The following is a 27,121-nucleotide window of genomic DNA, read 5'->3' as shown; positions in this document are numbered from 1 at the left end:
TTTTTGAAAATGTTGTCCCTGTCTCTTGCATTTTTCCATAGGATGTAGCATAATTAAAGGGTCACTTTCTTACATAATCAACAGAAATATCTTTATTTTTATAAACCAATATGTCACATTAGTATTTTAAGGGGTGACTAGTCATTATTTTTAAGATCCAATTATTTTCATATCCCATTCCTCAATTTTAAAAGTGTGACAGCCATCCATTGGAGGTAAAGATGCTGTTTAGCTGCTTGGCTTCTAATTCACTGAGTGGACAGAGAGGAGAACGACATTTACCACCATGATATCCAAACCAGTCCATTGCTTGTTTTAAACCTGCAATTCCCATCTGACGAGTGACCTGTGGAAGACAACGTCATTTGGAATATTTATTATGTTTCAGATCATGTATTACAAACACTTGTCCTTTCACTAACTCTCCAGACACTACAGTTACATGTTAAATATTCCTATACAGTATTGGTGTTAAATTTTGAATATTAACACTTGAGGTGCAAGAAGAGGGATATCAGATGCTTTTTGTAAAGTACAATTCTGTTCTTTGCAACCAAAAAATGCTTGGTCAGCATGATGCCTATTGCAAATGGATGACATTACATTTAAATGACAGCTACAGTAGTGAAAGAAAAACCATGCTAGAAACTAATGTGGCCACTGGATGGCAGTGGGTCAACACATCTGGCGCCAGCCCCCAGAAATGAATGGCTTTTCAGGTGTAATGTCAAGTAATTAAACACCAGACTATGGGTTAGTGCATTAAGGTATGGATGAGCTCTTAATTTCAATGCACATTGTCTTTTTGGCAATGAAGGAGGATATCCTGACATTGCTATGAAAAAACTACTCTACATAAAATTTAAAAAAAACAGTGTCAAAAATAAAATTATTTTTTAAAAATGGCATTTCCTACATACTGGCATCCACCTCCCTCTCTATAGGGAGGTCCAGATCTAATTATGCAATTTTCATTACGCTATAACTTATTATGTTTATTACATAGAAAATCACCTGAAAAATCCCAGACCATCGAGAAATGTGCGAACTGAGGACATGAAGAATCGTCTTTGTGCCGAACTGGAATCGCCCCCACATAAATCAAAGTCATCCAGACGATCTGGATCTGCATAATTAGATCTGGACCACTCTGTATATAACTGGCCTGAAGACTTCCTCCTTATAGCAGGGGTGTCGAACTCCAGTCCTGGAGTTAATTAGTGACCAGTTTTTGCTGTTAATTACTTCTTATAATTAGCTTGACTCAGGCCCCACAGTTTTTCTTTAATTAGCAGCCAAACAATAATGAGACACAGAACAACCCACCACATGACCAGCTCCTCTGTTCCCGTCACACAATATCTGAAACTAAAGAAAGGTGAAGGTGTGGGTAAGGTTGATATCTCAGGTCACCAAAACATTTGACAATGGTCTTAGAAAAAATAGAAAACAGTTTTGAAAATTTGTGCTGTGGCAGAAGGAGAGCAGCAATAAGCCATGAAATTAAATAACGGGTTTAATTGACAGCAAGAATCGGCTTCTCATTAAGAAATTGGTTGGAGTTTGAAGCCCCAATTTAACTGGTCATCTGTTGGCTTATTTCACATCTCTTTTTTGTTTGGCTGTCATTTAATGAAGAAAAGAGTCACTTCAGAGGACTGAATCCTTCTAATGGGGATATTAAAATGATGTGGAAAAAAGTTAATTAGCAGTGAAAACTGGTCACAAAGGGTTACAATGAAAGCCTGCAGCCACTGCGGCCCTCCAGACCTGGTGTTTCACACCCTTGCCTTATAGAACGATACACTTGAAGTCATGTGCACAGCAGATTCTCCAAACACTATAAGAGATTAAAACAAAAATCATCTGCCATATTTAACAACGAATCAAGATCAGGAAATGGATTAACTGCAGTGAGAAAACCTAATCTGTCATCTATGCCTTGCACCTTTACTATAGGTGATACTACAATACATCTTACTGAGGAGTGATATTATGCAGAACGGCGCTGTTCCTATTAATGTTAATTCAATATATTTAAGTACACTGTATTTACTGAAATTTATACTATTTTTGAAAGGTTTATATAAGGAGAGGAATATAAAAGGCATTACCCACACAGTACAGTATTATGAAAAAATATGAAAACCACTATTAAGACGAAAAGAAAACATAGAATATTAGGACATTACAAGGTTTAGGGTGTCATTCCAAAATATATGAGCAGGTAATTCCAAGAAATGTGTATGGCTCAAAGTCAACACTGCTCATCACCCAAAGAAGACAGTACCTACTGTCAAGCATTGTGAACAATGTCATGATTTGGTGGTTTAGTGAGTGGGTGGTAAAAGTAAAGATGTCAGTAACTCTAGTAATGATGTACTTGTGCACAAAACCTGCCATTTTCTATTAGAAAGCCGAGTTAAGGAAAGTTAAGGAAACATTTCAACATTCGAGACAACAATAACCTAAACCACATTCAACTCAACCTCTGAATTACTTAATAATTGCATGTTAATGTCTTGACATTGCCAAGGCAAAGAAGATGCTAAAATGACTGCAAAAGAAACAAAAAGTGGGATAAAATCACAAAACCCTTATGAGGCATTTGAACACCCACAAGCTGTTTTCAAAACTCACAATCCAAAAAAGTGCCAAGAAGGCCTCAGTTAACATATTATGGAACGCAAAGAAGGGTTAATGTAAGGAGTAACAAAGTAAACAGAAACAAATCCCATACCTACCCTACTGGACCTAATCATACATAATTCATATGCCTGTCTTTCTGGTGGACTGTCATACAATTGCCCACCAACATCACTCTTCCCTCTACATTCTTTACCTTTTCCTCAAGGGCCTAGCCTTGCTTTCTTCCAGCGGTTACGCCCTTGCCCTGATTTCAGCCTCTGGCTTCAGCCATAAACAGTTTGCAGAAGCCCTCAAGGAATTAATTTCAGAGTTAAAGATGTCATGTTGATATTCTAAGGATGTACGCTTAAAGCTTCATTTGGAGACCCACAGTATTCCTAGACTTCATCTAGATGATGCACAGGCAGTGCAATTACAAGAATATATAACAGGAAACCAAGAACAATACATAGGAGGCCCCACTGCGTGTAATTCTGAGCATAACCTGACACTACAGTAGTGCTGATCAGCGAAATTTGCCAAAGCATTTTTCGCATTAAATATGATGTGGCCTACTGAATATTTACCAGGACATTTGCTGTGTAATTTACCAATAAACCCATCCCATTCTATGATGTTGCCGTCACTGGATTGTAAACACACAAGGAAAAAAAGTGCAGTTTCAGCTACTGAGATGTGCTAAAACTAGCTTTACCCTGTCCACTGAAGTGTTTGGTCACCCCAAAACCCATCTCTAATCGCACTGATTTCTTTAGGGGGAATCTTCTTTGTCCACTCATGGTCATTTACCAATAAATCCACCCCTCTCTTTGATTGCTGTATGTGGGTCCTCAGTGAACTTAAAAAGATACAAATGGGTCCCGAATCCACACAGGCTGAGAAACACTGCAAGAATTCCATCCCACATTATCTTAAAAGTATATTAGCTGACCATTATGCGAATATTACAAATACTGCCACTGGATATACAGTATAACATAGATCCCTGTGGCTGGCAGTGCACCACATGGCCAATGTGTATTTATAAGCGCCTTGAAACATGGGAAAGGCACTATATAAATAAAAGGCATTATTATTGTAATTAGCCAGTGTCCAGCTACAATCCTAAAACAAGCCTTAAATAATCAATCACACATCAGAATAAACAGGACATGCTGTGAAATAATACAAACAGAAAATTCTTTACTATTTACAATATGTTTCTGCTTGATGGAAGAATAAAGTGCAAAGCATCTGCATAGATACATGGTCAACAAAAAAAGATATTCCTGCTGTTCCCAGAGCCAAGATTTCAAATAACAGAACGAACCAGTCCCATACTGCAGCTTCATGGCATGGCCAATATGTGCCCCAAGAGGAGAACTCTGTGAGTGCAGTGATCTATATTTTATTTACTTATTGCTAGTTTATGACCATGTGTTATATTTTGTCTGTAGTTATTGTACTATTGTGTCTTTTTTTTGTTGTTTGAGGCACAATGATGCAATGGTTAGCACTGCTGCCTTATAGCTCAGATCAAGTCTTTGGCCACAGTTGACTGACTTCTCCTAAGCCTTCAGGGATAATCCACTCAAAACGACTTCAGCTCCTCCTTCCCCATTGACTTCAATGTATTTCACTGAGCTTGGCGAAGTTCATAAACATTTCTGTAATTTTGCTGAACTCATGGTGAAGTAAACTCTGCAGAATTTGTCCATCACTACTCTACGGTCTTTTAATGAGCATGATCCACAATTTTGAAAAGGATGTATACACATTTGATATCCACTGTTTATGAAAGGGCTGGAAGTGCAGTGGTAAACTTACTGTCTCTTAACTACAAGGACCCAAGCTGCATGACGGGGGTGCACGCTGTGCACAATACTTACATGTCCTCCGCATATTCATGTGGGTACTTGAGTGTCTTTCCACAAATATGCATTTTACCTGAATTGGAGAACTATATGTAAGTGTAGTTATTTGCATGAATTTGCCCTACAATGGATGGGTACCCCATTCAGTGTTGGTTCTACCTTTTATCCAAATCTGTCAGGGTACACAATGCCCTGCAACTCTCTAATTTAAGAAGCAAGTTCAGACAATGGGGCGGATATTCTGTGTGCAATACACCATATACTGTAAAATATATAAATAAAACTACAATGATAAGAGACGGCAAGTTACAAGTATATCATTCATATTGCTCTAAATTTGTTTCACTTCTGATCTTTACGGGATTTCAATCTTAAGTATACAGTAAATAAAAATAACCAAGTCTGTGCAATACTGAATAGCATAACCTGAATTAACGTACAGCTGTATTTGGTTCAATGAGCCTGTACTGTAGATCTTTGGCCTTTTCCCATTGGCCTGAAATACACAGCTGCTCAAGCTGACATATTTGGGTCCCCAGGACATTAGCAAGTGCACACACACCTCCAACTGCACCTATAAAGAACAAGCCAAAGTGTGATCAACTTTTAAGAAATCCTCTCTATAACAACTACGAACATAAAATTCTGTACAGTATAAAAATCCCATTAGCCAGTTAACAGCACTGCTTACACTCAACATTTGCTAATACTAATGAAAAATACTTTTGAGTGCTTTATCTGTGCTGATGATAACCACTGGATATTTCAACCAGTTTAAAACCACAGTGGTTTTCATGAGTAGGTGACATTCATAATCCATTATTCTTTTTATTAGTTTAAAATTAAATGAACAGGTTTCTTTCCATTCTGCAAATAGTCTTATCTTAACAATTTAGCTGCTACATTGGTATCTGTCTTCTTTTATTATTTATATTCTTACTCAAATAAAACTGGCAAATAATAGCATAGAAACACCAACAAAATGACTTCTCTTAACTTAGCCTGCTGATATATCTAGGTTCCCATTATAAGAAATCATTTTAGATAATTCATTTTTTAAGAATGGAGATGTAAGTTATTCTACCAAGAATGTGCATTTAACTTTTTTGGTAATCTGTTGTGCAGCATCACATTACTTTGCACTGATAAATTTGTACTGATAATCTTCACATTTCTGAATTTTGCTCTTATGTTTCAGTATGCTTATTACAAGTAGAAATCCAAGAAGTGGCCTATTTTTGTTATCAGTCATTTGTGGGAGATAAAATAGACACTATAGGAATAAAAAAGTAATAGGGATACATTTAAATACATAATATTCAAACATGCTCAGTCTCTAAATTAGCAAACTGAACTTTTGCTTTGGATTTTTAAATATTCTTACCAACAGAATAGGCAGCCAAAAGAAAACCAGCAGAGCCCGCCAAAACTTGGAAATCCTCTTTTTGAGTTTTGTGAATAATCAGAGCAATTCTAGTTATCTACAACAGAAAACCATGTTTAAACAGGCATGACATATCATTTATAGAATATGGAAAGTTTGTTTTTAATTTATAATTAATTATAGACGAGAGATGGTATTCTCCCATTTGGAGACTATGGGGTAGTCTATGGCTATGTTCTCAACAAAGCTGAACATTTTGCAAGTGATCCAAACCTGATTATGAGTGTACACAGATATCCATCCTGAATATTCCTTAAATGCACAAAATTAATAGGTCAAATTTGTTTTTATTAGACAACCATGAATACCAACAATATGCTGTCTGCTGTGACACTTTACATGGTTTTCACTGCAGGACACCTGACAATGGTTTAGTTCACGATGGCAAGAAAAAAGAAACAGAAACTGACAAATTATAGTCACTGCTTTGTTTGCAATTATCATTCCCATATCTGTACACAGAAACATGTGGACACAACAAAGGAGCCAGGACTGGAGAGAATGAAATATGGATGGCTTGGATAAAAAACAGTGGTTTGACAATTTCAGAATTTTCACATCTAATTAATTACGATGGTGCCTGTTACTAAGACGCTCTCACTAAAATATAGCAATTAGGCCGTAATGGCTGGTGTCAGTAACACCAAATTTGTATTAAGGTTACCACCTTACTTTTTTCCAGTGGCACTCTGCATAGGTATTGTAGAATAATCCATCTTGAATTTTTATGGCACAGGTCACATAAATAGTGAAGTAAAACTGTGTAAATTTCCAGACAATTCTGATAATTCAAACACAGATTACAATAGAAGGTTGCATAGATCTGTATCAGATGTAGTACTACATGTAAAAAGTGGTCTAAATCCAATCTGAATAGCTTTTTTTACTGTCCAGACTTCCCCAAAATGATCAGATCTGTGTCACATGTGAATGGAAAAAAATAGATTTTATTTTTGGTATGGTGCTTGAGAGGTAGGGGATTTACTGGCCAATTTACTTAAAAACAGGGCTAATATGTGTAAACGTAGGCCAACATATTTTGTTTCTTTTGGCTTTCCTTTACATGCCGAGTTCTACCTATTTATTTATTACTCTTTGCTGTGCGTTTTATAAAATCATAAACACCATATTTATTGTATTTACTACTTGTATTACTCTGAATGTTGAAGTAGGCAACACGTCATCCAACCAGGATATAATTACTTACATCCCCGCCACTGTCTTTTAGACCCACAATATTGGGATGTTGGGAGAGGGTAACTGCAGCTTCCACTGGCAGGTCAAGTCCTGTATTTCCAGGAACACTATACAAGATAACAGGAACAGGACTGGCATTAGCCACCTACAGAAGAAAAAAATAAAGATCAGAAAATGTCAGGTGTCACTGCTTTGAAAAGGCTACTGAAGTCTGCAACTCTAATGTAATACTAAATATACATAATTATGCAAAACTCCTACACATTTTTAGCAGCAGGATATACTGCAACAAGGAATATTTATCTAAAGAGTTACAAGTGTGAGTATAATGTACTCCCAGTCCTAAGAAACAATTGGCTTCAGTAAGATGTAGCCCACCCTGACAGCAATAAACACAAGACAGAAAGAAGCTCTAATTGAAGTCCTAAACATTTACTGTATATTGCTCAGTCACAAGTGCATCCATCCACAGGTTAGTGACCCTGTACACAAGGTTGAAAAAAACCAGACTGACATCTACTGACAGCACTCTCTCTGAAACATGCAGATTCACTGGATTCTCTGTAGTTACCCATTACACAGACTCCAAGAAAGTATGAGGATACATACAGTGGTGTGAAAAACTATTTGCCCCCTTCCTGGTTTCTTATTCTTTTGCATGTTTGTCACACAAAATGTTTCTGATCATCAAACACATTTAACCATTAGTCAAATTTAACACAAGTAAACACAAAATGCAGTTTTTAAATGATGGTTTTTATTATTTAGGGAGATAAAAAAATCCAAACCTACATGGCCCTGTGTGAAAAAGTAATTGTCCCCTGAACCTAATAACTGGTTGGGCCACCCTTAGCAGCAATAACTGCAATCAAGCGTTTGCGATAACTTGCAATGAGTCTTTTACAGCGCTCTGGAGGAATTTTGGCCCACTCATCTTTGCAGAATTGTTGTAATTCAGCTTTATTTGAGGGTTTTCTAGCATGAACCGCCTTTTTATGGTCATGCCATAGCATGTCAATTGGATTCAGGTCAGGACTTTGACTAGGCCACTCCAAAGTCTTCATTTTGTTTTCTTCAGCCATTCAGAGGTGGATTTGCTGGTGTGTTTTGGGTCATTGTCCTGTTGCAGCACCCAAGATCGCTTCAGCTTGAGTTGACGAACAGATGGCCGGACATTCTCCTTCAGGATTTTTTGGTAGACAGTAGAATTCATGGTTCCATCTATCACAGCAAGCCTTCCAGGTCCTGAAGTAGCAAAACAACCCCAGACCATCACACTACCACCACTATATTTTACTGTTGGTATGATGTTCTTTTTCTGAAATGCTGTGTTCCTTTTACGCCAGATGTAACGTGACATTTGCCTTCCAAAAAGTTCAACTTTTGTCTCATCAGTCCACAAGGTATTTTCCCAAAAGTCTTGGCAATCATTGAGATGTTTCTTAGCAAAATTGAGACGAGCCCTAATGTTCTTTTTGCTTAACAGTGGTTTGCGTCTTGGAAATCTGCCATGCAGGCCGTTTTTGCCCAGTCTCTTTCTTATGGTGGAGTCGTGAACACTGACCTTAATTGAGGCGAGTGAGGCCTGCAGTTCTTTAGACATTGTCCTGTGGTCTTTTGTGACCTCTCGGATGAGTCGTCTCTGCGCTCTTGGGGTAATTTTGGTCGGCCGGCTACTCCTGGGAAGGTTCACCACTGTTCCATGTTTTTGCCATTTGTGGATAATGGCTCTCACTGTGGTTCGCTGGAGTCCCAAAGCTTTAGAAATGGCTTTATAACCTTTACCAGACTGATAGATCTCAATTACTTCTGTTCTCATTTGTTCCTGAATTTCTTTGGATCTTGGCATGATGTCTAGCTTTTGAGGTGCTTTTGGTCTACTTCTCTGTGTCAGGCAGCTCCTATTTAAGTGATTTCTTGATTGAAACAGGTGTGGCAGTAATCAGGCTTGGGGGTGGCTACGGAAATTGAACTCAGGTGTGATACACCACAGTTAGGTTATTTTTTAACAAGGGGCAATTACTTTTTCACACAGGGTCATGTAGGTTTGGATTTTTTTCCCTAAATAATAAAACCATCATTTAAAAACTGCATTTTGTGTTTACTTGTGTTATATTTGACTAATGGTTAAATGTGTTTGATGATCAGAAACATTTTGTGTGACAAACATGCAAAAGAATAAGAAATCAGAAAGGGGGCAAATAGTTTTTCACACCACTGTATATGCCGCTTCCTGGGAGCTTATTTATTTTTTTTACAGTGGACGCAAGGTACAGGATATGAAAAAGTACTACTAGGTAACAATGTAGTTCTACTGAACTGACCTTAAACGTAATAAATGTAGACAACTAGAGAGGCATGTGATTAGAAGGAATATCCTCAACTGAATGTCAGTGAAAAATTGTACTGAATTTCTTTTCAACTCATGCACTGTCCATAACAATTTCCACATACTACATTTGTACAGTAACTTTTACTAAAGATCACTGACTGATTTTATAGTCATGTCACCCGATATGAGGCTTTATGTTCTAAATGCTTGGGTAGACAGTTGCTGTTAATCACTTACCACTTGGTTGTAAGTTGGCTCAAACGGCAAGGACCCCAGCTAGACAGACCTCAAAAATGCAACTGAGTTGTCACAATTTCTTGGCAATGAATAGTGGACACCTTTGTTTAGGCAAAATTTCACTGTCAGCTACAGAAAAACATCTACCACATTTTAGCAACGTAGAAACATAATGTTTTAATTATGAGTAGACAACATTGAACTCATTAAGATACATTAATGAAATAACAGGCAAACTGATGTGGTATTTAATTCAGACATTTTTAATCTTGTCTGGGCCACTAATTTAATTTTTTGGTAGGTAGTTTGTTTAAGATGTCTATGACCAACAGCTTCACTGTTTCTGCCTTGTAAGCCTAGGGTGGTTGAGGTGGAAGGGGCAGTGGGAGTGGGATATGATGCTCTTTGCCTAATTATAAAGATTGTTTGGTATGGGATGTTTTCATACTCATGTAATTAAGCTGCAGTTGTCTGTTAGTATCAGCCTATGTCTCATCACTGCTTTGCTTCCGAGGCAGTACGACTCAGTGGCAAATACTATTGTGTTGCCCCCTAATATTAGTACACCACAAGTTTTGGATTAAAATACTCAACTTGGGGGACAAATCATTAGGTCATTATTGCTTTTTATTAGCTGAAATTAGAGCAATGAAACTGTATTTGCTACCACATATTTTATTTATATACGGGTCAACAATACTGTTTCCAACTGAAATAGTAGGAGTAATGCATCTTCAATTCAAAGCACAGTATTATGGAAAAGCATCTTTCCTAGTTATCTTGTACACTACGTTTTCCAGAACTAACTATTAAAAACATTTTAGCAAAAAAAAAAATACACAAATTTTGCATTTTTCATCATACGAATGGATAATGGTAATGTGGATTATGTAACAAGAGTTACGTGGGAGTCCCCCACCATGGACGTTTTTCACATTGTTTGCCATTGTCCAGTGTTGGTCACTCTTGGGTCCTTTTCAATCAGAATCTTTGTTGTGTACATTTTTTTTTACTAAAACATGACATTATGTTTTTTTCTTAACCACCACTACAAACTACATGGGGTAAGTAACATATAAAAAAATATAATTTTTGGATGAAGTATTCCTTTAAGCTGAGTGGACAAGGTATGCCTTTAAAACCACTGTGCAATTTAAGTTTATTTTTATTCTCATCCTCATAGGGTTAGTCTCACCTTGTCCCCTATCACAAATTGCACAGGTATGTCCTCTTAAAATGTACAGTCTTGCAACAATGAAATGGGGCTGTTAGACTGCACCTAAATGCTATGCTACCAAAAAAATAAGCAGCTCTGTGATGACCTCTCAGGAAAAAGATAGTGATTTCATGTTATTTAACACTGACATTGTGGAAGATGTTTGTGGGGAGCCTGGCAGGCTATTAAAACCAAGCATATCCTACTATTTCTAATCAAGCTTTCAAGCACAAACTGCTGCGGTAATGTTGAAGCTTATATACTAATATCATTTAATAATCTGTACATAATTTATGATCAACCATGTACATGCTCAGTTCTATTTGTCCAGTGACGCTTCTGGCACACATTGCTGAAACTTCACAGCAATTAATATTTGATTTAATACCTGCAATGAAACTTAAGCATTTTACCTGTCAATCATAATAAAAGTAATAATGAACAATTTAAACTTTTGACTGGTGCACAAGCACTTTTTACATTTTTCTTGGCAGGATACAAAGAGTTGAAGTGTCTATACTTACTGTGCAATTTCTAAATAATGCATAGACTCAAAAAAGTTTTTTTTCCTATTTGTGCTCTGTTAGATATTACCTGTGTGTAATGCTGAATGAGTGCTCGATTATCCATCCTTCCACGGTAGTAACTTGGTGTGACCACTAGAACTGCATGAGCTCCAGCTTCTGCCATCCTTTCAGTCATGTGAATTGTTGCAATAGATGCTTAAGAAAAAAGAAAAACATAGTTGAAATATACAATTACTAGATTCAAAACTAGATTTAACACTTATTGAAGGTCACATAGGTTATTTGCCTGGGTCAAGTTTTATTTGTAACAAAGTCATGTCAAGTCAAGTTTATTGTACACAGTACAATAAAAAGTCTTCTATGCATGTCTCCTTAGAAATAGTAGACAAAATACATATATTGTAATGTGTGTGTATTATATAAATGAAAAGGTGATTGATTTACTCACTCACTGAGTGTTCATTTCGTTTACCCCACTACTGCAAACTTCACATAATTCCTAATCTTTACTAGTTTAAATTCAAAAGAAAGCTCTCTTTTGTAAAATTGTGCTTTGCAATGGAGTTTCTGTAGAGCTGCATCAGCATGCATCTGCAAAGGCGAAAACATTAAAGGTTATTTCCACACTAAAAAGGAAAGAAGGTAAAAGGCCCAACATGTCTGCTGTAAGGCCTTCCTCAGGTGTGCAACTAAAAAGGAAAAAAGCAGATAACATATGTAAAATATGTAGGAGGGGAAACAAAGTCAGTGAAGATGAAAGAAGGTGGGAGGAGGTGTGAAAAAGCTGAAATTAGAGATGAAGGGTGATATTAAAAAATACATACATATATATCCATATATATATATATATATATATATATATATATATATATATATATATATATATATTATATATATATATATATATATATATATATATACATACACACACATATATACATGTCCATATAATATACAGGGAGTGCAGAATTATTAGGCAAGTTGTATTTTTGAGGATTAATTTTAATATGGAACAAACACAGTGCTATCAGTCAATCCAAAATGTTAATAAACCTGAAACCTGAATGTTTCACAACGGAAATGTGAGTGTGAACATCATCAGGGGAATACATATGTGCACAATTATTAGGCAACTATTAGTGTGCAGATTTATTATGCAACTAAAGGAAAAATGAAAATTTTCCCATCTCACTTGTTTATTTTCATCTGTCATAGTGAGAATAATAAACAAACACCTCAAAATTTACAAATAAACATCTCTGACATTTCAAAAAATAAATCAATCAATCAATGACCAATATAGCCACCCTTCTTTCCAATAACAGTCATAAGCCTTTCCATTCATGGAGTCTGTCAGTTTCTTGATCTGTTGACGATCAGCTTTTGTGGAGCAGTGACTATAGCCTCCCAGACACTCTTCAGAGAGGTGTATTGTTTTTCTCCCCCGTAAATCTAGCGTTTAAGAAGTGCCCACAAGTTCTCGATAGGGTTTAGGTCAGATGAGGAAGGGGGCCATGTCATTATTCCTTCATCTTTAAGGCCTTAACTGGCTGGCCACGCAGTGGAGAACTTCGATGCAAGTGATGGAGCATTGGCCTGCATAAAAATCATGGTCTTTTTCCTGTATCACTGTTTGAAGAAAGTGTCTTGAAAAACTGGCAGTAGGTTTGGGAGTTGATTTTGAGTTCATCTTCAATGCAAAAGGTCCAACTAGCTCATCTTTAAAAATACCAGCTCATACCAGTACCCCACCTCCACGTTGGAGTGGAGCTCTGTGCCATTACTGATCCACAGGTCCATCCATCTGGTCCATCAATAGTCACTCTCATCTCATCGGTCCATAAAACCTTTGAAAAATCTGTCTTCAGATATTTCTTGGCCCAGTTTTGACGTTTCAACTTATGTTTCTTGTTCAGTGGTGGTTGGGTTTCAGCCCTCCTTACCTCGGCCATGTCTTTGAGCACTGAACACCTTGTACTTCTGGGCACTCCAGGTAGGTTGCAGCTCTGGAATATGAAAGTACTGGAGGATAATGGGTTCCTGGTAGCTTCACGTTTGATTCTTCTCAAATCTTTGGCAGCTAATTTGTGTCTTTTGTTCTCAACACGTTTCTTGTGACCCTGTTGACTATTTGCAACAAAATGTTTGATGGTTCTGTGATCACACACCAATATCTTAGCAATTCCAAAAGTGCTGCATCCCTCTGAAAGACTTTTTACAATTTTGACTTTTCAGAGTCAGTTAAATCTCTTTTTGGCCCATTTTGCCTGAGGAAAACTAGCTGCCTAATAATTCTGCACACCTTGATATAGGGTGTTGATCTCCTTAGGCCACACCCTCCCTCATTACACAAATACACATCACTTGACGTGCTTAAATCCAATAAGCATTCAAGTTAATACAGCTTGGAGTTGGAATATACGCATTAAAAATGATGATATGGTCAAAATACTCACTTGCCTAATAATTGTGCACACAGTGTATATATATATATATATATATATATATACTGTATATATATATATATATACAGTGGTGTGAAAACTATTTGCCCCTTCCTGATTTCTTATTCTTTTGCAAGTTTGTCACACAAAATGTTTCTGATCATCAAACACATTTAACCATTAGTCAAATATAAACACAAGTAAACACAAAATGCAGTTTTTAAATGATGGTTTTATTATTTAGGGAGAAAAAATCCAAACCTACATGGCCCTGTGATAAAAAGTAATTGCCCCCATGTTAAGAAATAACCTAACCGTGGTGTTGATCTCTCAGGGTTGCAAATAGTTTTTCACACCACTGTATATATATATATATATATATATATATATATATATATAAGGAACACTTTTAATCAGAGTATAGCATAAAGTCAATGAAACTTATGGGATATTAATCTGGTCGGTTAAGTAGCAGAGGGGGTTGTTAATCAGTTTCAGCTGCTGTGGTGTTAATGAAATTAACAACAGATGCACTAGAGGGCAACAATGAGATGACCCCAAAACAGGAATGGTTTAACAGGTGGAGGCCACTGACATTTTTCCCTCCTCATCTTTTCTGACTGTTTCTTCACTAGTTTTGCATTTGGCTACAGTCAGTGTCACTACTGGTAGCATGAGGCGATACCTGGACCCTACAGAGGTTGCACAGGTAGTCCAACTTCTCCAGGGTGGCACATCAATACGTATCATTGCCAGAAGGTTTGCTGTGTCTCCCTGCACAGTCTCAAGGGCATGGAGGAGATTCTAGGAGACAAGCAGTTACTCTAGGAGAACTGGAGAGGGCCATAGAAGGTCCATAACCCATCAGCAGGACCAGTATCTGCTCCTTTGGGCAAGGAGGAACAGGATGAGCACTGCCAGAGCCCTACAAAATGACCTCCAGCAGGCCACTGGTGTGAATGTCTCTGACCAAACAACCAGAAAGACTTCATGAGGGTGACCCAAGGGCCCCATGTCCTCTAATGGGCCCTGAGCTCACTGCCCAGCAGCATGCAGCTCGATTGGCATTCGCCATAGAATACCAGAATTGGCAGATGCACCACTGGTGCCCTGTGCTTTTTACCGATGAGAGCAGGTTCACCCTGAGCACGTGACAGAAGTGAAAGGGTCTGGAGAAGCCATGGAGAACATTATGCTGCCTGTAACATCATTTAGCATGAGCAGTTTGGTGGTGGGTTAATGATTGTCTGGGGAGGCATATCCATGGAGGGTCACACAGGCCGCTACAGGCTTGACAAAGGCACCTTGGCTGCCATTAGGTATCAGGATGAAATCCTTGGACCCATTGTCAGACCCTATGCTGGTACAGTGGCTCCTGGTGCACGACAATTCCTGGCCTCATGTGGTGAGAGTATGCAGGCAGTTCATGGAGGATGAAGGAATTGATACCATTGACTGGCCACCACACTTTCCTGACCTAAATCCAATAGAACACCTCCGGGACATTATGTTTTGGTCCATCCAATGCCACCAGGTTGCACCTGAGACTGTCCAGGAGCTCAGTGATGCCCTGGTCGAGATCTGGGAGGAGATCCCCCACAACACCATCTGTCATCTCATTAGAAGCATGCACCGATGTTGTCAGGCATGTATACAAGAACACAGGGGCCATACAAAGTGCTGCGTACAATTTTGAGTTGCTGCAATTAAATTTTGGCAAAATGGACTAGCCTGCCACATAATTTTTTCACTCTGATTTTTGGGGCGTCTTTGAATTCAGGGCTCTGTAGGTTGATCATTTTCATTTCCATCAAACGATGTGGCATCCTTTCGTTCCTAACACATTACCCAGTCTATATCAGTATAGATATCCAGGAGGATTTCTTTTTCCCACTGAGATCTGATGTGTTTTCAAAGTGTTCCTTTAATTTTTTTGAGCAGTTTTTATATATATATGCTACTTATGTTCCGGGGGAGCCACCATGGGCAGTCCAATACCTCCCCCGGGACGCTTTGTGGCAGCCTCCTGGCGCGGTGACTCCCCAACCGCCCGCAGGGCTCCATGGGAGATGGAGTCCTCCACAGCTTGGTTGGGGCCCAGCGTGGCCACTAGGGGGAGCTGCCTGCTTCCCACAGCCCGGCTGCACGAGCTTTCATCCCCACCCGGAAGTGCAATCAGGACCAGGTGGTTAATCACCTGGAACGCTTCCGGGTGGGCTATAAAAGGGCCCAGCCACCACCACTCGGGGAGCCAGAGTTGGGAGGAAGGAGACGAAGCTTGTCTGGGAGGAGAAGTGGAGCAAGGTGGAGAATTGTGGTTTGTTTTGTTTTGTGCTTTGGGACTGTGTTTGGGCTGTGTGGCGTGTCACACAGCTGAAGAAAAAAATAAAGCCTGTGTGTTGCCGGGTCGGGTGCTATATAGCACCTTTTACAATAATATATATATATATATATAGTATATTTATTTATTTTCCCACAAGTATGTCAGCACTGTGCCTGATCAGGTTGTCTCTTTGTAGCTTCAGTTTTGCTCCCTGCCCACCTAATTTAAACCTAATTTAAACATGACCAACGTGACTCGTTGAAGTTCACCAGAAATGCTATTGTTTCTGTTGATGGTCTACCTACTGGACACTCCATGCCACTTAAGCCCTATTTTGTGTTAATTAACAAACTGCTATGTTGAGTCCCAGGACGAACTTCACAGCTAATTGTTGGGCCCTCTTACTTATCAAAAATCTGAGACCTGGCCCATGCCCACTTTTGTGGAGCCCATTTAGGGCATGTAAAACACTATAAAGAATCACACTACACTTCTACTGGCTTGAGATTACCCAAATTTCCAGAAAAGAAAACTGCACCTCTAGTCCCCTTGCCTATCTTAGACATTCCTATTCCACGGAGCAGCATGGATATAGTCATTTATTTAGTAGTAAAGTACTATGTGGGTAAGAATGGAAATATGCATTGCTTACATTAATTTCTAATCCATGTACAAGTAAAGCCTTCATCATAATGGAAGAACACTACAAACCAATCCAATAGCCTTCTTCTGGTTCTTGGTGGCTCATGATGCTAATTCAGCAAAAATGTACACATGCATATGTAAATATTTGGTGTAATATCTCAATAAATAAATATGTATATACACTTACATATACATACACACACCCTTGTGTATGTATATACTGTATATTAACTTATGTTAATATACTAATTCTGGGTTAGCACACAGGCTAAAAGAGTTTATAAAGTTTTATCAGTCATACAGTATAAGATCTGTATCAAAAACACCGATAAGTCATAGACAGATCTCTCCAATCTAAAGAAATAATAAAAAGTGTCTAATATGTGAAGTATGACATAGTTGTGCTTTGCATTTGTTAAAGAAAATGACTACTGCAAAATGAGCTTATTCATGTTTTCATACCGTATATGTTGTAAGCAACAATATGAGCAAAATAACCTGCTCCTGGCACAGTGTACTCCAATTGGAAAAACAACAGAAATCTAATCAATTGCATCTCAAACATTTTAAGTAACCTTGGATTAAAGTATTCAGTCAAATAAATAAATAAATAAATAAAATATTGTCTATACATGGCTGTTTTGACTGTAGAAACCTACACCATGAGTCTCCAGTCCCTACAAAGTCAAATATAAATTTGATTTTAGGTGTCATTAGATGCCGTTTCATTTATGTTTATTTCACCTGCCAACCAATAGTTCTATCTAATTGCATCTAAACATTAACAAAGTTCAATTCATATATAATAAGATGTATTGTTGTCACCTCTTTACAATTAAAGCAACATGTACAAATATAAAAAAAAGAACGCAAACATCAGTAAAACAGCGTGTTTTTGAACATAACAGGAACATTATGAAAGGAGTAATTCATACTGTGCAGAGTATGTTTAGCATTTCAGAGCATAGGAATTTTAATGGACAGCTAATAATTATTAAAACTATTGTGCTCTTTATCCCTAGTTCAAACAGAAAATAAAATGAGTGTAAAGTAGGGAATCCATTCCCGGGAATTCGGGAATCCCACATGTCATTCCTGGGAATCCTAGGCTCCCGGGGAAGACACAGTACACTGGCATCTCACATGTGAACGGTTTTAGAACGACCGACAGTTATTTTTAATAAAACTACTGCAATATGATGACACCAATAAAAGACTAACCTTATCTACAAGCAGTTCATGCTGTCATATAAAAGTACATGTATCTAGTTCAGGGGTGACCACACTTTTTTGGCTTGCGAGTATATATATATATATATATATATATATATATATATATATATATATATATATATATATATATATATATATATATAAACAATCTGATTGTATGGGTGGTTACCTACCAGGTAACTCGTGTGGTTGGTCTGCGAGTCGGCAAATATCCCCCATGGGTGCCTTCTCAGTTGCGAGAAGCTCATAGAATGTTACATAGTTAACTGTCAAATAATGCAAAGAGTGCGCGACATGTGTTTCGCCCTATTTTGGGCTCATCAGGCGTACACACTCCACTGCACCCCTCATCGGGGATCGAACCTCGTATGTCAGACAAGTGCACTTAGATTGTGACATTGTGAGAACAAAAAATCCTCTTCCAATTCCACATCCAGCCCATACCCTCACCAAACAATTGTTTTTTAAATCCCTTCTTTAGTCGATATAAATTGGAAGGCTAACTAGATCACAGCCGGAGTTTTGCAGTAGCTTGCACGGTCGATCGCGATCGACACATTGGGCACCCCTGATCTAGTTAGTTTCAGTAATAAGAGCATAGAAAGCACAATGTGTCCAGCGTGTGGTCGTCCAGGCGAGAGAGTACTTCGTGCAGAGTACGCCAGCTGCTGTGAAAGCACACTTTGCCTCTACTGAAGTAGGCAGCACAATCATCAGATACAGATACTCTTGTTCTAAACAACGCCCTTGCTTGCCATTGCTGTGAAAACACCACCATTTCAGCTGTTACTGATGCATCCAGGTTCTTGTCATCATTCTGTGATGTCAAGTTTCTTGGCACAGATAATACGGATGCAACAGACTGACGCATTGCAATTTCTTGTTGCTGTTCAAAGCTGTTGTCTGACAGACATCAATGAAGTCTGCCCTGTCCCGGCATTCGTAAGCTACAGAGTACAGACTCTTACCAGTCCACTGTGCTCAGTCATAGTCGGAGCCAGGAGACTGACTGCTGCTGGTCTGTTGTTGACTGAATTAGTTGGCAACACACTACATTGTGGGCCAAAAAAACGCGCCACTTAATTATTTTCAAAAAAATCTTGATCGATTTTTACACTTTTACACACTATATATGTGAGCTTGGCTGTTCCAGGGAATTACAGCAGTTTCATGGAATGGATTCCCTAGTGTAAAGATATTAGTGTGACTTCAAAAGAATAAAAATAAAAGAAAAAGCATACAAGACGTTTTGACAAGTATTAAGAACCAGAATAAAGCAGAAGCAGACTGTTTGGACACATAACTCAATTTAGAAATAAGTTGAATTAGTTCTTTGTTCAGTTTTAGAAGTTTGAATACAAGTACATACTTTGAATTTCTAGAAATTAAAAACTGTATGCTAGGGAAATGACAACTTCCATGATCTCTGTATGGATGAAGCAGGTTATAAAAGTGGATAGATACATTTTACAGATGAAGAAACACAAATCTAAGATATAAAATTCTTATGTTGCATCAAACAACATATGTGCACTGTAACATTATGAAAACATCTCAAGATTGCACATGTTACATTTACAATCAATTTCTCTAGTAGCCTTTTCAAAGGGAATTTTAAGCTTAAACTCGTGGTCTCACAAACAACAATGACTACAGTGTACTGTATTTAGTAAAGATACTGAAGAAAGCAAATTTTGTTTTTGTTGGAAAATTCTCTGACCTGACTCTCTTACCAGAAACAGGTGGCAGAATTAGGCAAAAGACACATGTTGTAAAAGGAACACAATCAGAGCAGCAACAAGATGCATTTACTGCATGTAATTGTAATTTTAAAATCCCAATCCAACTCCTCCAAGCTATACAGTTCCATCACTGGGGTACACTCAAAGTGGTAAGATGCAATAAACTAAAAATGAATGATTCTGATCTAATAAATGTTCACGATTGTTTTACTTGCACAAACAAGATATTTTTGCATTTAGCAAAGGATAATTTAAAAAAAGTCTGGTCAATGTATGTTATGAACTGAAAAAAATGCAACTTTAGGGTTACTAGTTATACCTGACCCACCTCAACAGCCCAATTTTCACAAGCACTTATTGAGAACTGCTGACTTTTCAGAGCATGTCTGTTTTTTTTCCCACTATAGCACAGTATAGAGCCAGACTTTGAGTCATATGGACTTTAATTACATGATACACTGTTTACTGCAGTATTCCCTCACTTAAATACTTAGACTGTTGTGAAGTTACAAGTGAATAAAATCAAAACTACCACAGAACACAAGCTACCCAATGCAATATATCTATCTCCATCTACTGGCACAAAGATATTTAAATAATGTGTGGGGTGGGTTGGGATGTGCCTCCCAAATAATTTGCTGTGGTGCTACAAGATATTTACACAAACCCAAATTCATGAAGTATCATTGCACAAACTGTATTAAGTACAGAGTGTACTAATGGCTGCTTTAATATTTGTCATTGCTTTGTTTTCTTTTTCAAGGAATATAGGTTTCTTCCTCTGCCTAATGTTAATCTTACAATGGCATTTATCTTCGAGTGCTAACGAGAAATGTGAAATAGAAGCTGATTGATTCACTGAGTGTCTCACTAAAAATTCAGACACAATTAAAATAATACATTTTCATAATACAGAAAGCAAAAGCTCTTATCTATATATAGAATCACCAATGCAAGAAAATATAGTCTGTCAGTGTACATAGGCTTATTTTTCATATTATTTCACCTTCAGTTCCCCTCTATATGTGCACATGAAATTTATTTTTCTAAACGATTTCACACCTTAGTGTCTTTATGTTTTGACAGAGTCACAAGACAGCAGAGGAATAAAAATGGCAGACTATACTTACAAAGACAATGGAGACTAACATCTTTGGGGCACTGTCCTTAAAAATACTTTGTACTATAAATAAATGCTTTCTTGAAAAATTCTTTTGAAGACTTATTTATAATAGGAGCACAATGATAAAAGACACACCATCCAAACTGATAATGTAAATTACAAATAGTGTTGTTCTACACATTTTCCAGCTACCATATTAATGCTTCAATTCTTAATCTATAGAAATGCTTGGATATAAAGGAAAAAAACAATGAATACAAAATATATTTAAAAAAGGAAAATCGCCTGGACTGAGGTCAGGTCTTTGAATGTGTTGTATAGCAAGGCTTAAATCAAATTATTCTGTAAATAAAACATTATTCTTACACTCGCAGCCAGAACCAGCAATCACAAGCTTGTCTTTTGTAACAGACTTGGAAACACTCTTCACCACCTCAATTCGTTCTTCACTTGTCAGATACACATATTCACCATTGGAGCCCTGGACAACAAAGCCTATTACAGAAAAAAGGAAGAGATTATAAAAAGAATACATACAAATGACTTAAGTACAACATCTTTATATATATAACATAGCAGAGACATAGTTCTTGTAGTTTGGACCAAACACATTTTTCAAACGTATTTTCATTTTTTTGTGCATAGCAAATACAGGTGCCGATCATAAAATTAGAATATCATGACAAAGTTGATTTATTTCAGTAATTCCAATCAAAAAGTGAAACTTGTATATTAGATTCATTCATTTACACACAGACTGATGTATTTCAAATGTTTATTTCTTTTAATTTTGGTGATTATAACTGAAAACTAATGAAAGTCCCAAGTTCAGTATCTCAGAAAATTAGAATATCAATTAAGACCAATGCAAAAAATGGATTTTTTAGAAATGTTGGCCAACTGAAAGGTATGAACATGAAAAGTATGAGCATGTACAGCGCTCAATATTTAGTTGGGGCTCCTTTGGCCTGGATTACTGCAGCAATGCAGTGTGGCATGGAGTCGATCAGTCTGTGGCACTGCTCAGGTGTTATGAAAGCCCATGTTGCTCTGATAGTGGCCTTCAGCTCTTCTGAATTGTTGGGTCCGGCGTACTGCATCTTCCTCTTCACAATACCCCATAGATTTTCTATGGGGTTAAGGTCAGGCGAGTTTGCTGGCCAATCAAGAACAGGGATACCATGGTCCTTAAACCACGTACTGGTAGCTTTGGCACTGTGTGCAGGTGCCAGGTCCTGTTGGAAAATGAAATCTGCATCTCCATAAAGTTCGTCAGCAGCAGGAAGCATGAAGTGGCCTAAAACTTCCTGGTAGATGGCTGCGTTGACCTTGGACCTCAGAAAACACAATGGACAAACACCAGCAGATGACATGGCACCCCAAACCATCACTGATTGTGGAAACTTTACACTGGACCTCAAGCAACATGGATTCTGTGCCTCTCCTCTCTTCCTCCAAACTCTGGGACCTTGATTTCCAAAGGAAATGCAAAATTTACTTTCATCAGAGAACATAACTTTGGACCACTCAGCAGCAGTTTTGTCTTTAGCCCAGGCGAGACGCTTCTGACGCTGTCTCTTGTTCATGAGTGGCTTGACACAAGGAATGCGACAGCTGTAACCCATGTCTTGCATACGTCTGTGCGTGGTGGTTTTTAAAGCACTGACTCTAGCTGCAGTCCACTCTTTGTGAATCTCCCCCACAGTTTTGAATGGGTTTTGTTTCACAATCCTCTCCAGGGTGCGGGTATCCCTATTGCTTGTACACTTTTTTCTACCACATCATCTCCTTCCCTTCGCCTCTCTATTAATGTGCTTGGACACAGAATTCTGTGAACAGCCAGCCTCTTTAGCAATGACCTTTTGTGTCTTGCCCTCGTTGTGCAAGGTGTGAGTGGTCGTCTTTTGGACTGTCAAGTCAGCAGTCTTTCCCATGATTGTGTAGCCTACAGAACTAGACTGAGAGACCATTTAAAGGCTTTTGCAGGTGTTTGGAGTTAATTAGCTGATTAGAGTGTGGCACCAGGTGTCTTCAATATTGAACCTCTTCACGATATTCTAATTTTCCGAGATACTGAATTTGGGACTTTCATTAGTTGTCAGTTATAATCATCAAAATTAAAAGAAAAAAACATTTGAAATACATCAGTCTGTGTGTAATGAATGAATCTAAAATACAAGTTTCACTTTTTGAATGGAATTACTGAAATAAATGAACTTTGTCATGATATTCTAATTTTATGACCAGCACCCGTACATCCACCCATCCACTTTACAAGCCACTTACAGAATCATGAGAACCTGAAGCCTATTGCTGCAGCCAAAGAAAGACCCAGTTCTTAATGGACAGGAGTGTACACTTATAGGAGCTCACTAATGGGTTGGCACAAACACACGCATGGTGCAATTAACAGTGGCCAATCAAGCTAACATACAGGTCTCTATGATTCACTTTTTTATCATAACAGCAAACAACAGTGACATACATCCTTTGTTTAAAAATGACAAAAATGTTGTTTCTAACATACGGTTTATATCTATAACAATTAAACAAACAAATTTCCAATGGATGACATTCTTGAATTTGGTTTTATCTGGACTGAATAAACTATTGCCAAACTGCTCAGCAATATTTCTAAAACATGAAAGATAAAATATAGAACTATTTACTTTAATTTCACTCAGCATGGGAAAGCAGAAAAGCAATTCCATATGCTGATCAGTACAGTTTCAAGATAACTCTATTTCCCTTTACAGTGTTATGACATTTTACTAAGACATAATAAGAGTGGTTTGGATTTTATAACTTAGCAGACAATTAATTGGTAATAACAGGATTTGGAATTCATTACAAAGTACAGTTTGTCTTCCTTAATAAAGAACAAGTATGCCATGCTAAGTGTTTCAACTAATTGTTAAAATAATAACACCAAAAGTAAATAAACATTGTTAGAATCACCCAAAAAGAAAATATGGCAATCTGAATAATACGGCTCACCTACAATTACATTACAAACAATACAGCTGGCGTTTTTTCCACTAAATTATCACTATTCTCTGTGTCACATGCACATAAATCATACATTTTCTAAACCAGCATTTCCCTGTTAAAAAAATCCATCTCAGCTGGTTAGAATTAAAAAAAGAAATCCAAAATTGAAAAAAGCAGTGAAATCATCCAGATTTACTGCTGTAGTACTTACACGGCACTAGATGTTGTATATGACACCCGAATTACTTTGGTTTATCAAATTGCTCGATTCCTTTGCCCTCCACTGTCATGCATGCATTCTTCTGCCTTATGACCTCCTAAATATACCTTTTCAAGGCATTCACAACATTTTGCTGCCATATCCAAACACTGCCTTCACCCCTCTCTCTTGTAGTAAAACCCCACCTGACCGTTATCATCTTGCTCTTTGCATCTCTGCTTCACATTCCATCTTCATCAGACATTTCCCTCTCTTAAACAGCTTCCCACTCTGAGTGTCCTAATTAAGTGTGAATATAATTATAATTCAAATAAAGCTAAAACTAATCAGTGGCGTGACTCCTGTTAGTTTACTTATAGTGATAAAATTCTCATGAATAATTATTTTTTGAGCAACTATAACTTGGCTGTTTGGACAGCTGTGGGGGTATGAATTACTGCATCCTGTTACAGACTGTCCTCTGATTCCATCTTGGCTCTTGTTACTTTGTGCTGCTAGAAACGAACATTAAAAATTACAAATCAATCTTGGAAACTGAATGGATATTCTCAAAGTATTTTTTCAAACGCGGGGCTGAGTGCAGAACCCAGTTTCTATGAAAACTGCCTTAATTGCGATTCACTTCAGGGTACATACACAGGGACCTACCTCTGAAAGGTACCTTCGAGTACTTGTTCAGGTTTTCTTCCAGTTTATTATAATCCACCTGTTCATTTTGGTTGAAAGGGGTCGTAATCGGGGGATAAATGCCCCGAATATCAAGGTTTGCAGAGATTCCCGAAGTTCGGCTGCGCCTGGCCGTCTTCAAACACCCTGTAACCAAGCCGGGCACTCGAAGACGCCTCACAAGATGCATTATCTTAACAAATAAATAAAACCAGAATGAGAAGCCGTATATTATTAAATGCAAAGAAAGACAGGCAAGTATATACTACTGGACACACGCTCTCATCTACGTTTAACCTCTACCTTAGAATACTTTCATCAGACTCTATTAATATTTAACGAGATTTTTAAATATTGACATTTCGTAAGGCGCACTGATATCTGCCTAAACTGAAGAGTGTCTCTGCTAAATTACATAAATTAATAACGGCATTAGGTTGTGTCCCCTCTCGTTTACAGTTATGCATAGTACAATGCATCAAAGAAACACAGAGCTTGACAATATGAGTAGCCTGAATTGATTTTCGAATAGTTACTTAGTCAGCAGTGACTGCAAAAGTCGCCGTTTCACTTTGACCCAACTTTAGAAAGTGACACGACAACCTTTCTCATTTGCACCACAGCCATATCTTACCACATAAATGAATCAAGTGTTTTATACCACACACACTGTATAATAATCGAATACTTTCACGTTAAACTCCAGTTGCGGCTGCACTGGGCAGTGGCTTGTCATTTTACCTGTCCGCGAGGGCGCGTGCGTACAGAAGGACTCAGTCTCGCCTCGTCAGCCTACGCGCCAACCGCTCAGGGGGCGTCGCCAAACTCCGTCTCCTCTGCAATAGTGAAAGCGGGTGGTCTGAACCCACGTCGCCCTTATTTCGGTCATCTCAGCGGTTCCCAAACTCGGTCCTGGAGACACACTGTGGCTGCAGGTTTTTCACTGGACTCCTAGCCTAATTAAGTGAGCCACTATTTCCCAGTTTCTGTGTTTTGGAGTCAATGTAGAAATTACAGACATAGTTTGGTAGATTTTTATTAAAATGTAATAAGCAGTTATATCTGGAATATGTCGTTTTTTTAAGTCGTTAACAGTATTTTCAACCTAATTTTCATTCTGCTTTTCTAGGTTTTCTGTTTTTTTTAATTCATTATTTACTAATTAGCGAGTCTGACACTGAAGTCGTTGCAGCTTTCATCATCCCGGGTGTCTGCTGTGCTGGTTGCTAATTGTCACTATTAGGGTTAAATGAAGGGAGCAAACTACACAGGAAAAGGGGAGAATAATACGAAAACAAAAAAAAGAGAGTTAAGCATTTATAGCTTTAGAAAAAATATGATGTCTTATAATGTAAAAAAACATACTTTTGTGTTTTTCTGAATGCAGAATAAGAAAAGAGTAAAAAAGACCAGCTAATTAAACGAGATCAGTTGTTATTGATTATTATCACCGATTGTGAAACTGGTTGGAACAAAAACCTGCAGCCACAGTGGGCCCCCAAGACCGAGTTTGGGACCCTCTGGTTTAACTGCAGGCTGCAATACCTGTGACATAGGTCAGGTGATGCCCCCTAACGTCAGTCACAAAACGCCCTTTGAGTCAGATAACCCTCCCACAACCCGAATCTTAATTAATACGACGGGTGTTATGTGACTGACATTGAGGGCATTTTGTGATTTTTGGAGCATTACATGACTGACCTCATAGGTACTGCGGTCTGCAATTACAGTTTCCGATGATCACATTCAGAGGTTATTCAGCATCATCGGTAGTATTCAGTATCACTCGTGATGAGACAGAAACAAATCCTGATTTTTCACTCTAGAAATGGAGCAAGATTGCTTTCCTTTTTGGCTGAAATTGCATTTTTTCTGTAAAGTTCCTTAAAGCAGCCTTGGAATTTTATTGTACAGTTGACCACATCATTACAAAGAAAAAGTGAAGACTTACTGATTGTTCCTGGAGTTAGTGGAAATATGGCTATATACTAATACCAAACAAAGCAGTTAAAAGAGGGAACCAAAAGACTGAAAATTAACATAAATTATAAATAAATTAAGAAGTAGGAAAAACAATTAATCGAAACAAACTGAGCTATGTGTTTTTTTAAGCTGCCAATAATATAGTGATGGTAAAATGAAGTCTCTTGAAGCTTTGAGGTTTTCTTTCTATTTGTGCAGAAAACCTCAGCCCCAGTATGAGCAGCGACATCTGGTGGTTAACTGAGGTCAAGGCAAGCTCTCAAGAGCACAAGTGAAGCAACACTCACTGTTTCAGT

At 37.9% G+C, this 27,121-nt stretch overlaps 2 protein-coding genes across 4 annotated transcripts in view; one reads left to right on the top strand and one right to left on the bottom strand.

Annotated features, from left to right (window-relative positions):
* Positions 1-27,121, top strand: part of morn4 (MORN repeat containing 4) — a 121,453-nt gene that overhangs the window by 82,088 nt on the left and 12,244 nt on the right. The window lies entirely within an intron of this gene.
* hoga1 (4-hydroxy-2-oxoglutarate aldolase 1) lies at positions 80-25,671 on the bottom strand. Of its 3 annotated transcripts, none has more exons than XM_039774921.1 (8): positions 25,584-25,671; positions 24,825-25,035; positions 21,332-21,460; positions 11,523-11,650; positions 7,154-7,288; positions 5,887-5,983; positions 4,943-5,076; positions 80-346 (listed from the first exon to the last, which is right to left on the bottom strand). In XM_039774921.1, the coding sequence occupies exons 2-8, from the start codon at positions 25,030-25,032 to the stop codon at positions 188-190; spliced, it is 990 nt and encodes a 329-aa protein (XP_039630855.1). In that variant the 5' UTR covers positions 25,033-25,035; positions 25,584-25,671; the 3' UTR covers positions 80-187. The 3 variants fall into 3 exon arrangements, with proteins under 3 accessions (XP_039630855.1, XP_039630863.1, XP_039630847.1); XM_039774929.1 differs by lacking the exon at positions 25,584-25,671 and adding an exon at positions 25,477-25,581; XM_039774913.1 differs by lacking the exon at positions 25,584-25,671 and having other exon boundaries at positions 24,825-25,144.

This window comes from Polypterus senegalus, chromosome 1 (genome assembly GCF_016835505.1).
Source record: "Polypterus senegalus isolate Bchr_013 chromosome 1, ASM1683550v1, whole genome shotgun sequence".
In the NCBI taxonomy this organism is placed as follows: Eukaryota; Metazoa; Chordata; class Cladistia; order Polypteriformes; family Polypteridae; genus Polypterus; species Polypterus senegalus.
The sequence above is the reverse complement of the archived record's forward strand: the minus strand, read 5'-3'. Positions and strand labels throughout refer to the sequence as shown.

What these genes read in the sequence shown, in the direction of transcription:
- hoga1 (XM_039774921.1), bottom strand. Translation starts at nt 25,032, where the DNA reads ATGCATCTTGTGAGGCGTCTTCGAGTGCCCGGCTTGGTTACAGGGTGT. An exon ending in TAAAAGACAGTGGCGGGGAT is followed by an intron (nt 5,984 to 7,153) that starts GTAAGTAATTAT and finishes TTTCTGTTGTAG; the next exon opens with ATAACTAGAATTGCTCTGAT. An exon ending in TTTGGCTGCCTATTCTGTTG is followed by an intron (nt 5,077 to 5,886) that starts GTAAGAATATTT and finishes TGTTCTTTATAG; the next exon opens with GTGCAGTTGGAGGTGTGTGT.